This window comes from Oncorhynchus tshawytscha, linkage group LG14 (genome assembly GCF_018296145.1).
Source record: "Oncorhynchus tshawytscha isolate Ot180627B linkage group LG14, Otsh_v2.0, whole genome shotgun sequence".
NCBI classification, from domain to species: Eukaryota; Metazoa; Chordata; class Actinopteri; order Salmoniformes; family Salmonidae; genus Oncorhynchus; species Oncorhynchus tshawytscha.
The window spans coordinates 8,563,363-8,577,116 of NC_056442.1; the positions used below are offsets into that span (position 1 = coordinate 8,563,363).

The 13,754-nt window shown below is 41.8% G+C and overlaps 1 protein-coding gene across 4 annotated transcripts in view; it reads right to left on the minus strand.

Annotated features, from left to right (window-relative positions):
- Nucleotides 1-2,055: 2,055 nt before the first annotated feature.
- LOC112266477 (gamma-aminobutyric acid receptor subunit beta-3) overlaps nucleotides 2,056-13,754 on the minus strand; it is a 49,703-nt gene continuing 38,004 nt past the window's right edge. For 2 of the 4 annotated variants that reach the window (XM_024443966.2, XM_024443968.2), the window contains 5 exons: nucleotides 12,687-12,824; nucleotides 8,664-8,816; nucleotides 4,017-4,264; nucleotides 3,763-3,846; nucleotides 2,056-3,111 (listed from right to left, as the gene is read on the minus strand). In XM_024443966.2, the coding sequence (XP_024299734.1) occupies nucleotides 2,755-3,111; nucleotides 3,763-3,846; nucleotides 4,017-4,264; nucleotides 8,664-8,816; nucleotides 12,687-12,824 (980 nt within the window). In that variant the 3' untranslated portion in view covers nucleotides 2,056-2,754. The remainder of the gene's footprint in view (nucleotides 3,112-3,762; nucleotides 3,847-4,016; nucleotides 4,265-8,663; nucleotides 8,817-12,686; nucleotides 12,825-13,754) is intronic. The other 2 variants (XM_024443967.2, XM_024443969.2) reach the window with 1 other exon arrangement.

The following is a 13,754-nucleotide window of genomic DNA, read 5'->3' on the forward strand; positions in this document are numbered from 1 at the left end:
CCAGGTCTCTTGCATGCCACAAGACTGTGTTATCCCTCTGAGCTAAAGACTAGGCATTATCTCTGAAGGGCTAACTCAAGTCTTTGCATCTCGGGAAAGATTACTCATCTTACACCAAGACCAAGATATTTTATTAATCTTTCACCAAGACCAAGATATTTTATTCATCTTTCACCAAGACCAAGATATTTTATTCATCTTACACCAAGACCAAGATATTTTATTCATCTTACACCAAGACCAAGATATTTTATTCATCTTACACCAAGACCAAGATATTTTATTCATCTTTCACCAAGACCAAGATAGTTTATTAATCTTTCACCAAGACCAAGATATTTTATTCATCTTGCACCAAGACCAAGAGAAATGACTCATCTTACACCAAGACCAAGAGATATTACCTATCTTACGCCAAGAACAAGGGATATTAGTCATCTTACACCAAGACCCAGCCAACACTGCCTCATCTACACAGTAGAAAAGGGACGGGAAACCACAGGGGCTGTAACTGTTTAAAGGCCAGCGTGTGTAACCACACACACTCTGCCATTATATCACTCAAACCCAAAACACACAACAAGCTTAATGATCAAGTAGCAAAGTGTATTTACATACCAGAGATACATGTCACTACTATAAGCAATTGGCTGCAAGTTGGTAATGGTAAAATACATGGGTGCACGATTTATTCTTTATGCGTATATAAATGTGTTATATATTTGAAGACTGTCATTGTGAATCCCAGCCATTGACCCCAGGATATGATTGGTTGCTCTGTAACCAACCAGAGACTTTATCACAACCTCTTGAACTGTACTTGTAACCTGAGACACAGGTCTAAGATGATAGGGTTAAGGTTCTTTTTTTTTTTAAATCGCCACTACTCATGCGATATAACATGCATAGAGAAACAAGAGACAGTGCCATCTAGGCATGTTCTCTCGCCCAGAGCAGCATGATATGGACAATGGCAATGTTTCACCAAATGTTAGCTACTTCCATGCCGTTGGTTACATTTCCTCATGGGATGTGTTCGATGTTTGGTTACAATCTAATGACTATGGCTCGTTGTCCTTGCCCTGTAGAACAGAATTCATGCATCAGTTGTATACTGAGAGACTAATACATCATATGTGCCTCTTTGATAGCTGCGCAGAATAGATTATAGAAATATAGAAATGGATGACGATGATATGCCGCTATCAGTGGTCGCAATGACCTTGATTTACAATGCGTTTTGTTGTATTATTTATGTTGGCGGTGCATTTGATAGTCTCTCATGGCATTCATTGCTTATAAAAAAAATATATATATGATCAACCCCATATGTTAATTCAATAGATGTTCAAGCATTTAAAGAGGACAGAAATGTCATCGGTATTTCACATTGTCTTATAAAACAGACAACTAATTAGACAACTCCAAATAAAAATGTGCACACTTACATCACATCTGTTATGTACATTATATTTACAGTTGGAGGTCATTTCAGCAGTAAAGATCAGTCAAATGGTCAAAACCAAACAAACCCTCAACCCTGCCACTTCCGTGGAATGTTGTGAACAGAGGGAATCTATGGTCTACAATGCTAGCGCACAAGAGAGGGAGTTAACATACTGTAGTTATAGTCAATGTTACACCTTACAAAAATATCAGAATATTTCACAAAGACATGTGATACAGTACATAGCGCAAGGCCATTGGCAGGAGAGTTCAACAGCTACAGTATCAAAGGTGGAGCTGATTTAAAGGAATGCAGTCAATTTACTGAGTGAAATCCTGTCATGCATTCACAATATCAGGTAGAAAAGATGTGAACCATGACAGATTCATTGAGTGCAGTTATGGGTAAGTTTAGATTACCAATCAATATTCCAATTTCAAGACTGCTTGACAGGATTTTGAAAACTTAATGGATGCCAATTAGCAAAATCCAGAACCTGAGATATTATAACCCTCAACCTTAGACATTAATTTGCACCTGTGTTAAAATATTATAGTTCAGTATGTAATAATAATAATAATAGTAATAATAATAATAATAATAATGATGATAATAATAATAATAGCAATACTACTACTACTATTACTACTACTACTACTACTAATAATACACTGTACATAGACATACAGAAACAGGACCACTTCACTGTAAAATATGCAAATACTGTATGTGCACTTGAAAATGATATCTGACCAAGACAAAAAATATATACGTGATAAAGATGGCAAGCATCACAAAACATGAGTATATATTTTTTGCATTGATCCGCATTCATAACAAATAATATGTAAATAATGATAAAGTATACACCACAATTCATTGTGTATATGCATAATACATTACATAACATTTGTATTTTATTTGGGTTTGTTAAAAAAAAAAATTATGGTTACCTTTTCTTTCTTGCAGATTGCACAAATTGAAATGGGTATAAAGAACATTATCAAACTGCAGAGAGGGCAAAAAGAATGAGAAGTATACAGTCCCAGTCCTACAGTATGGGTATTTATCTACATAGTTCTGTACAAAATTTGAAGAATTATCAACCCCACCGCAATCCACAATTTGAGTACGACTGCAAATATAAAACCTTGAACAAAGGGGTCAAAGCAATTTGTCTGTGTTACATAGAGGCAGTCCTTTGTTTTTCGATAGCAAAACATTTCCTATCACGTAAAAAAAAAAGACAAAATGATGACGAAGGAGAACAAAAAAAAATTATAACACCATCTAACCCTATCAGTCAATCAGTTGACATAATACATCCAGTAGATTAGATTAAAGAGGGAGAAAACGGAGGGGAAGATAATCCGCGACCACCTGTCGATGGCGTTTACGTCCGTCAGGTCAGGGATTTTGATTTTGAGCTGCGACGAACGCCGCCGCAGTTTGTGCCTCTTGAGCTGGGCGTGCCTGTCGAGGCTGTGGCGAGGACCCGAGGCCCGGCTCGCCTTCCTGCACTGGACGCCGGTACCTGTGCTGGTGTTGTCAAATCCCATGACGGAGGAGTTCCTGCTGTCCGCCAGGCTGGTGGTGACCTCATTTCCTGCCACCTCGTTGTGTATCTCCAGGGTGGTCAGCAGGATATTACCGTGGGACTCCGCCTGGAGATAGAAGTAGATGATTGATGTATGATCTGGAGCTACAACAACATGATGATCCTGCTCTGGACAGGTTCAAGGGTGAGATGAGAACCAGAACTATGTTCATTATACCCATACCCATTTAGACCTGTGGTTCTCAATCCTGGTCCTGGGGACCCAAAGGGGTACACATTTTTGTTTTTGCCCTAGCACTACACACCTGATTCAAATCATCAAAGCCTTTTGATGAGTTGATCATTTGAATCAGGTGTGTAGTGCTAGGGAAAAAATAATCATGTGCACCCCTTTGGGTTCCCAGGACCAGGATTGAGAACCACTAACTTAGGCCAATGACATACATTGGAGAATCAAGATATGAGACTATGTAGGAATGAGGTCACTTTGAATGAACGTTTGAATGGACGACACAGCACAATATCTGTTTTCTAGCAACACTACGGAACATAGGGCTTGCAGGTTGCATTGGACATGCAAATGTCAAACCAGAAGTTGAAAAAAGGACAATGGCAACTTGGGTAACAAGTGACACGTACAGACTCATTATATTCTCATGCGGACATGAAAAAAATAAATAAATGTAATGTCAGTCAATTGTGACAAACAAGTCAGACAGATAGTGAAAAAAATACGTGTCCGCTGGTCAAGACTCACCGACTGTGAGACACGGAGCGTTTTTGCTCTATTAGGCTGCTTAGTCAGCTTAAGAGATGACGTTTTACCTCCTTCCTGAGGAGACTAACCACAAGAAACACAACACCATATTTATAGAGTTTCTGATCTGCCGTCGTAAGAGTGTGCGGACTGCAAAGATAACGCCCGACAACTTCTCAACCTGAAACCCAAGACATTTGGAAGAACTTTGAAGAAGTTAGAGCGTCTCGACGGAGATCTTCATGACGACTTACCCGATTGGTGTCATATTTGGCCGCCCTCTCGTTGTTGGCCCTCTCGGCTTTCTCTGCCAGCTTCTTCTGCATCTGTGGCCCACGGCCGAAGAAGATGTAGTTGACGAAGGCGTACTCCAGCAGGGCCAGGAAGACCATGACGAAGCAGCCCATCAGGTACATGTCAATGGCCTTGACGTAGGGGATCTTAGGGAGCGTCTCTCTCAGATGGGTGTTGATGGTGGTCATGGTGAGCACAGTGGTGATCCCTGGATTACAATTGACAGTTTAAGGCAGGGTTTCCCAACTGGCCCCCACAAGTTTTCTGAGAATTTTAAAAATTTTCATTGTTGGACATAACGACTGTGACGGAGGATTGGGATTTCAAATCATGGGATTTGAAAAAAGTCAGGAAATCAATCAAGTCATTTTAATTAAATCAATCTGTTCCCACGTATCCCCATGCTTAATGGAGAGACACGTGATCATATGCAAATTTAAGCAAGGTTTGAAATAATTATGTTTTAGTCAAACATTATGTCTGTTTGAGATTCTTGTGGTCAATTTGCAGTCTACTAATTATTTGTAATTATGTTCCAACCAAACCACTTCCCAGAACAGAGGGGAATATTATTTGTTAGAATTTTAGTCTCAGATTGCCTCATTGTAGCCTGGTGCTCCAGTCTGTTTGTGCTTTTGCCAATTAACTCCTCCTCCAAAACATGCATGGCGTGACAATGGTAGAAGAGTTGGCTACAGTATATAACGAATGGGACTTGGTCGTCTTGTTGTGCTCTGAGCCAAAATCAGAGATAATAACCTCCCCGAATAGAAATTGAAAAGTTAGTCCTCTACTAGCCCCTCGGACACCACCAACCTCAAATAACTCGTTGAATAATTTTGTACATTCAGCCTCCAGCTGTGAGTGACATTTTAACCGTGGAAGGAGTTGAATTGAATGTCTCATGTTAAATATAGTACACATTCTGTCCTAAAGAAAGGCCCCTAAATGGAAACAATGCATTCTTTGCACATGCTTTATCTGTTGTCCATGCAGAAACACATATGTAGGAAAACTGACCTCAAATAAAATAGTAACATGTATTTTCTTTGACAAGAAATATAAACCATGTGTATCAGTAGCTAGTACTGTCATAAAGCCACACTGGAGGTAGTTAGAGTGTAGGATCAATCTGGCCCTTTCCTTGATTTATTGGAACATTAAAGGAGACAGTTAAGTATTACCGGTTTCCTGTGACAGTGTGTGTGTGTGTATTTCTCTCTCTCTGAGGAACAGCAGCATTCTCCCCTTTTGCTTTTACTCATTGCAACGATCTCTGTGGTTTTGCTGAACGGCAGCCATGTTCTTTATCGGTGTTCCCTCTGTGGTTCTATTACTCTCTGTCCTTCACTGCACCCACCGGCCTGACAATTTAATCACAGGACCATGTGCCCGTGGGCCTCCCTTCTTTTTCATCAGGAGACCAGACTCTCTGGGGATAAATATATTTTTATGGAGTCTCTCTCTCTCTCTCTCTCTCTCTCTCTCTCCAAAGGAAAAATGTCAGGCATTGTGCATTTAAATAGTACCTCCCAAAAGGTGTGTAGGTACTATGCATTGAAATAGTCTGGCCCAGGAGTGGGAAGGTGAACGGAAAGGCTCTGGAGCAACGAACCGCCCTTGCTGTCTTTGCCTGGCCGGTTCCCCTCTTTCCACTGGGATTCTCTGCCTCTAACCCTATTACGGGGGCTGAGTCACTGGCTTACTGGGGCTCTTTCATACCGTCCCTGGGAGGTGCGCGTCACTTGAGTGGGTTGAGTCACTGATGTGATCTTCCTGTCTGGGTTGCAGACCCCCCTTGGGTTGTGCCGTGGCGGAGATCTTTGTGGGCTATACCCCGCCTTGCCTCAGGATGGTAAGTTGGTGGTTGAAGATATCCCTCTAGTGGTGTGGGGGCTGTGCTTTGGCAAAGTGGGTGGGGTTATATCCTTCCTGTTTGGCCCTGTCCGGGGGTGTCCTCAGATGGGGCCACAGTGTCTAGTATTTATGCTGCAGTAGTTTATGTGTCGGGGGGCTAGGGTCAGTTTGTTATATCTGGAGTACTTTCTGTCCTATTCGGTGTCCTGTGTGAATTTAAGTGTGCTCTCTCTAATTCTCTCTTTCTCTCTTTCTCTCTCTCTGAGGACTTGAGCCCTAGGACCATGCCTCAGGACTACCTGACATGATGACTCCTTGCTGTCCCCAGTCCACCTGGCCGTGCTGCTGCTCCAGTTTCAACTGTTCTGCCTTATTATTATTGGACCATTATGAACATTTGAACATCTTGGCCATGTTCTGTTATAATCTCCACCCGGCACAGCCAGAAGAGGACTGGCCACCCCACATAGCCTGGTTCCTCTCTAGGTTTCTTCCTAGGTTTTGGCCTTTCTAGGGAGTTTTTCCTAGCCACCGTACTTCTACATCTGCATTGCTTGCTGTTTGGGGTTTTAGGCTGGGTTTCTGTACAGCACTTTGAGATATCAGCTGATGTACGAAGGGCTATATAAATGAATTTGATTTGAAATAGTACCTCCCAAAAATGAGAAAGTGGTAAGTACTCCACATCTGCTAACATACTGGTCTGCTACTGAACAATGAACTATTTGGGTTAATCTACTGGTAATTACTGTGGTATAGAGCCTATAATGTGCTATAGAGCCTACAGTATGTGATCCTGTATGGCTCAGTTGGTAGAGCATAGCGCTTGCACCACCAGCGTTGTGGGTTAAATTCCCAAGGCCACCCATATGTAAAATGTATGCACGCATGACTGTAAGTCACTTTGGTGCTAAGGACTGACCATACATGATACCAAAATGATAGTTGCAGCCATGTTGTTAGGCTATACAATGTATGTTTACCATTCCATTGTTTACAAACTATGGCATATAACAAGCTAATACATTGGTTTCTGATGGGATATGACAGTTAAAACTAAGCTCATGAGGCATTTTAAGAATAAGATATACAATGGGTATATATACATGTATATATACATGTGTGTATATATATATATATATATATATATATATATATATACACATATATATACATTTAAATATAAAATGTGTATATATATATATATATATATATATATATATCACATGTGTATATATAATATGTATATATACACATATATATATATATATATATATATATATCACTCATTTAAAAGTTCAAAAATGGATCCACCAATCCTAGACTGCTCCTTTAATGTCTATCTAATTGTATGTTTCAGACAGCCTCCCTACTCTATTTCTGCTGCATACTCATCAGGAAGGAGCCACTAAAGCATCGTGCAAATGACTTCAGATCCTGTAGCACTCTGCTTGCTAACGGCATTATCGATACATTATCCCTATCGTCTGTTCTCTGAAATTGGGGGGTTACGAGGTTATCAAGAAATGAGATTTGGTCCACACTTAAGTGTCTCTAAGGTGTCAGAAGATACTCTAGTCTAAAAGTGAGGAAGTATGATCGCAGAGACTTAGCAACTCTAGAGGACATTTAACCAAAGGAATACAGTACTTTAAACAGCACCAGTACATGGAACAGCTCTGGTACTTTGAACAAACTTCCGGAGTGTTACATCGCTGAACACTGCATGTACAGGTCCAGGTTATTGTACCCTGCTTTCCCTGCACCTTGCATCCTGTACACCACTGAACGCATGCAGAAGGTGAGCTACACTGAACACACTGTAGGTCCTGTGTGGCTCAGCTGGTACAGCACGATGCTTGCAACGCTCAGGGTTGTGGGTTCAATTAAATGAAAATGTATGCACTCATTACTTTACAATTGCTCAGGATAAGAGAGGCTGCTAAAATGTACATACTGAACGGGGAGTTGTATTTCTTTTGCTCAGAGTTATTGATTAAAAGGTACTCCACGAGAGAGTGAAGAAAATGTGCTGGAACAAGATTAGGGCCAAGTGGGTCGTCTGGATTTGGAATTCACTGTAACACGGCTCCCTAATCAATTTTACCTTCAAACAATTCAATTGTTTCCCCACTGCATTGATATCTTGATTGCTGCTCTTACCGGGATGCAGCCGCCACAAAGCACCCTTCTGTGTGGCAAAGGAAATCCCATAACGATATATCACTGAGGGAGTTAATGTTTTTCTCTGGTGGACTCCTTATTAGCAAGCCACCGGATATTGCAGGCCTTTGCAAAGACCTCCCAATTCTCTGCTTTATGGTCATGAGAGAGTGCAGGGGAATCTGTCCATTCAGTAATACAGAGTAGACCATCAAAATAGAATTAAGAGTATAATTATCTCATGGACTAGACTGTATGTTTGGCCCTACAAAAGGGTTCCAAAACCGTTCTTCGGTTGTCCCCTTTTTGGTTCCAGGTAGATGAACCCTTTTGGGTTCCATGTAGAACCATCTGTGGAAAGGGTTCTACATGGAATGCAAAAGGGTTCTACCTGAAACCAAAAAGGGTTATTCAAAGGGTTATCCTGTGGGGACAGCTGAATAACCCTTTTTAGTTCTAGATGGCCCCTTTTTTTCTAAGACTGTATAACTAGTGGGATGTTGGGATCAGTCACAATAATAGGGAAATGGTATTCAGATACTTGTTAATATTGTACAATGTGTAACATATGGTGCTTGTACACCTACCTAATGCCACTCTTGCAGCCGAGGCATCGTAATTGATCCAGAAGGAGACCCAGGACAAGATGGTGATCAGGATGGAGGGCATGTAGGTCTGCAGGATAAAGTAGCCAATGTTCCTCTTTAGCTTGAAGCTCAAAGACAGTCGTGGGTAGGCACCTATGAAAACAGGATGTTGAGAGGTTGAACAGAATGAACGACTTCTTGGTTCGAGGAGCATTATGGAACACCTCGTGTTTTTGTTTCTATGGCAATGGCAGCATGGGTTGGATTTATCACCATGGAAACAAGCATCCTTGAACCATACTTCACAACAATTTGACACATGTTGGCGATGAATGCGAGGCAAATACTAAAATATTTCAATACTAACTGTGATGAAAGAAAATGTTGCACTTTCAAACGACATATATTATTTTATAATTTATGCATGTATAAAAGTCTTGGAGATTGATATGTTAGGCATTTGGTAATGTATGTATTTCTTCTCTGACCTGGCTCATGAAAAACACACTTTATGATTCATCACATATCTGTCGTCATAAATGACCATTTGAGTTGAATGTATAGTGCACATTCCTCTCTGTATAGCATTAAACCAGTGATGCATGACTCTGGTCCTCAAGGGTCGTAGCGTCTGCTGGTTTTCGTCCATGTCTTGCCTTGTTAATCAGAGATGAATTAACATCTGGGTATCCAAGTGTGTGGACTCCTCAGCCAATCAATGACACTTATTGATCCATTAAGAGCCAAGGACAAATGAGTACCAGAAGCAATGCAGAACTCAAGGGTGTCAGTTGTACACCTCTAAGCGAAGGAAGTCCTTCCACTGCTACTACAACAAGTTGACCTAAAAAAATATCCTCCAGACCACACATTACCGTGGCTATTTATGTAAGCATGGGATTTAAATCATGCTAACATAGATCATAAAACTCATTGATTTGCACACAAAAATTCCTAAACAAACCAATCAAAACTCTCGGATCAGAAACTATCTGGATCCATGGATTGCTGTCCATGTACTGTATACGTGAGACGAGGCACATTCGTGGGGGTGCCACAGGGTTAAATTCTTGGACCGACTCTCTTCTCTGTATACATCAATGATGTCGCTCTTGCTGCTGGTGAGTCTCTGATCCACCTCTACGCAGACGACACCATTCTGTATACTTCTGGCCCTTCTTTGGACACTGTGTTAACTAACCTCCAGGCAAGCTTCAATGCCATACAACTCCCCTTCCGTGGCCTCCAATTGCTCTTAAAATACAAGTAAAACTAAATGCATGCTCTTCAACCGATCGCTGCCTGCACCTGCCCGCCTGTCCAACATCACTACTCTGGACGGCTCTGACTTAGAATACGTGGACAACTACAAATACCTAGGTGTCTGGTTAGACTGTAAACTCTCCTTCCAGACGCACATCAAACATCTCCAATCCAAAGTTAAATCTAGAATTGGCTTCCTATTTCGCAACAAAGCATCCTTCACTCATGCTGCCAAACATACCCTTGTAAAACTGACCATCCTACCAATCCTCGACTTCGGCGATGTCATTTACAAAACAGCCTCCAATACCCTACTCAACAAAATGGATGCAGTCTATCACAGTGCCATCCGTTTTGTCACCAAAGCCCCATATACTACCCACCATTGTGACCTGTACGCTCTCGTTGGCTGGCCCTCGCTTCATACTCGTCGCCAAACCTACTGGCTCCATGTCATCTACAAGACCCTGCTAGGTAAAGTCCCCCCTTATCTCAGCTCGTTGGTCACCATAGCATGACCCACCTGTAGCACGCGCTCCAGCAGGTATATCTCTCTGGTCACCCCCAAAACCAATTCTTTCTTTGGCCGCCTCTCCTTCCAGTTCTCTGCTGCCAATGACTGGAACGAACTACAAAAATCTCTGAAACTGGAAACACTTATGTCCCTCACCAGCTGTCAGAGCAGCTCACAGATTACTGCACCTGTACATAGCCCACCTATAATTTAGCCCAAACAACTACCTCTTTCCCTACTGTATTTATTTTATTTTATTTATTTTGCTCCTTTGCACCCCATTATTTTTATTTCTACTTTGCACATTCTTCCACTGCAAATCTACCATCCCAGTGTTTTACTTGCTATATTGTATTTACTTTGCCACCATGGCCTTTTTTTGCCTTTACCTCCCTTATCTCACCTCATTTGCTCACATCGTATATAGACTTGTTTCTACTGGATTATTGACTGTATGTTTGTTTGTTCCATGTGTAACTCTGTGTCGTTGTATGTGTCGAACTGCTTTGCTTTATCTTGGCCAGGTCGCAATTGTAAATGAGAACTTGTTCTCAACTTGCCTACCTGGTTAAATAAAGGTGAAATCATTTTTTTTTTTTTAATTGTCATGGAAGGGAATTGTCCCTTTAAGAATGGTAACATTATGCGAGAGATAGTGGGAGGCGAAAGTAGGTGTTGAAAGAAGATTGGTGATACAGAGGATGTAGGTGTGCAACTAAGCGTTCACACTAGCTGTGTCTGGACGTTTGTCAGCAAGTGGGAGAGTACACCGTATGTTATGAGGAGGAGGAAGAGGAGGATGAGGAGGAGGAGAGGAGAGGACGGAATAGAGGAGGATGTTGATATGGTAACCATGACAACACCCATGACGACCACGACGTGAAAACTCTCATAATGTAAGGGTGCGATTGTCCAACAACGTTCTGACAACGTTCACCAGTTCAACAGAGATCCCCTTTATCCACTGCTAAAGAGAGAGGGGGGAAAAGCATGTGGAAACAACTCATCTGAAACAACCAATCTGAGTTGACCTTGTTGACCTTTGTATTTCATTTATTTACATTTTCGCACTTTCTCTATTGACACTCACGCACCCTGACACTCCAACACACAAACACTCAATTCATAATTTGCTCACACATTTACAATGACTCTACACACCCACACTCACATACAAGCTGAAACTACTCCTGTTTATAATATATGCCTTACCCCTATACATATCTACCTCTACTACTACAGTATCACTGCACATTGTAAATATGGTACTGGAACTGACTGACCCTGTATAAAATATGCTTACTTACTTTCTTGTGTTTTTCTTATTTTTTATTTCCTGTGTTGGGTTCAAGATAGGCATTTCACATTTCACAAATAGGAATGATGATGGTGTCTAGGAATCGTTGACAGACATGTTCTCCACTTGGTTCTGGAGCTGTACATGACATTACACCTTGAAACTTGAAATCATTATGGCGATGTTTCCTTGTGAGCTTGGAGGGGAATAATTGATGCTCTGGGCCTTATTTTCCACATGAATTTCTGATGCCCTGTTTCCCAGGCTGCTTCTACATGGCTTCTCTCTTTTAAAGAGCTGAAGAAAACAGCTGGGTAATTGCCATCCTACCATCCTTCACTGCTCCTGTGTGAGTCTGTGTGAGTGAAGCAAGCAACAGCAGCACATGGAGGAAAGTTGGTCTTTAGCCAGGCTCGGGGAGGGAGACAGGCCTTTGAAGTATGATGCAGGGGTCCTCAGAGGAGCCAGGGAGAGGGGAGACAGAGGACCAGACTGAGGAGCCAGGGAGAGGGGAGACAGGGGGCCACACTTAGGAGCCAGGGAGAAGGGAGACAGGGGGCCACACTGTGGAGCCAGGGAGAGGAGAAAGAGTATAGAGGGGGCCAGACTGGACACTAAACTTTAATGGCTGCCATCAGGGACTCAAATAAAAGGTAGGGATGGTGAGGAGTTCTCGCATACAAGCAAGTGCATATACATACAAACTCTAACAACCTGACATGCATGTGCCCGCATACACGAACATCCACGCACCCACGCACCAAATGATGTCAAGGATACCGATAACATTGAATCCGAACTGGAAGATACAGCCACTAGAGAACTGAAGTAGCAGTGAAGAGTTTCATAGTGGAGCACTGGTTGGGTAAAAAGCGAAATGGAAAATAACATGGTAAGGATGTGTATTTTCTGAGCATGTGATTCAAAAAAATTCAAAAAGGACCTTTACCTGTGGAAAAGACAACGTTTCTGGACACCAGCTTGTAGTCCACTATGGAGAACTGTGGCAGCTCAATGCGTGTCACCCCCGTCACTGCATTGTCTCCTCCCTTCCAGTAGAACTCAATGTCATCTGTCGTGTATCCATCTGAACCACAGAAAGAAAGACAGGGTTAAAATGAACCTACTGGAGTTGGATACCATGTGAAGAAACTAAGTCACAGATCATTAAATCTCCACTCACTCAAATGAACTGCTAAAAAGGCCCAGTGCCATCAAAGACATGATTTTCCTGTGTTTTATATACACTGAGTATACAAAACAATAAGAACACCTGCTCTTTCCATGACATAGACTGACCTGGCGAATCCAGGTGAAAGCTATGCTCCATTGTTGAAGTTACTTGTTAAATCCACTTCAATCAGTGTAAACAAAGGGGAGGAGACAGGTTAAAGAAGGATTTTTAAACCTCGAGACAAATGAGTCATGGATTGTGTATATGTGCCATTCAGAGGTTGAATGGGCAAGACAAAAAATGTAAGTGCCTTTGAACGGGGTATGCAAGTAGGTGCCAGGCACACCTTTTTGTGTCAAGAACTGTAACGCTGCTGGGTTTTTCACGCTCGACAGTTTCCAATGTGTATCAAGAATTGTCCACCACCCTAAGGACATCCAGCCAACTTGACACAACTGTAAATATGGGCCAGTGTGGATGCACCTTGTAGAGTCCTTGCCCCGACGATTGAGGCTGTTATGATGGGGGGGTGCAACTCAATATTGGGAACATATTGCTTGTATACTCAGTGTTTATTTCCACACTCAAAGGTTGCAGAAATACTGTGAAATTGTGAAAATTATGATAATAGCCTTTTAGTGTAGGAGCTATTTGAAAAGACCGCCTGAAATTTCCGCCTGTTTTGGTGGGATGGAGTTTTGGCCTGCCTGGTGACATCACCATGTGGAAAATTAGTATCATAGACAAATAAGAAAGATCTCTGCCAATAACAGTTATCCGTTTTCCCCTCCCCACTCCGACCACGCCCAGGGAGTAAATTTTTGTTTCTTGTTTCAAATGTTT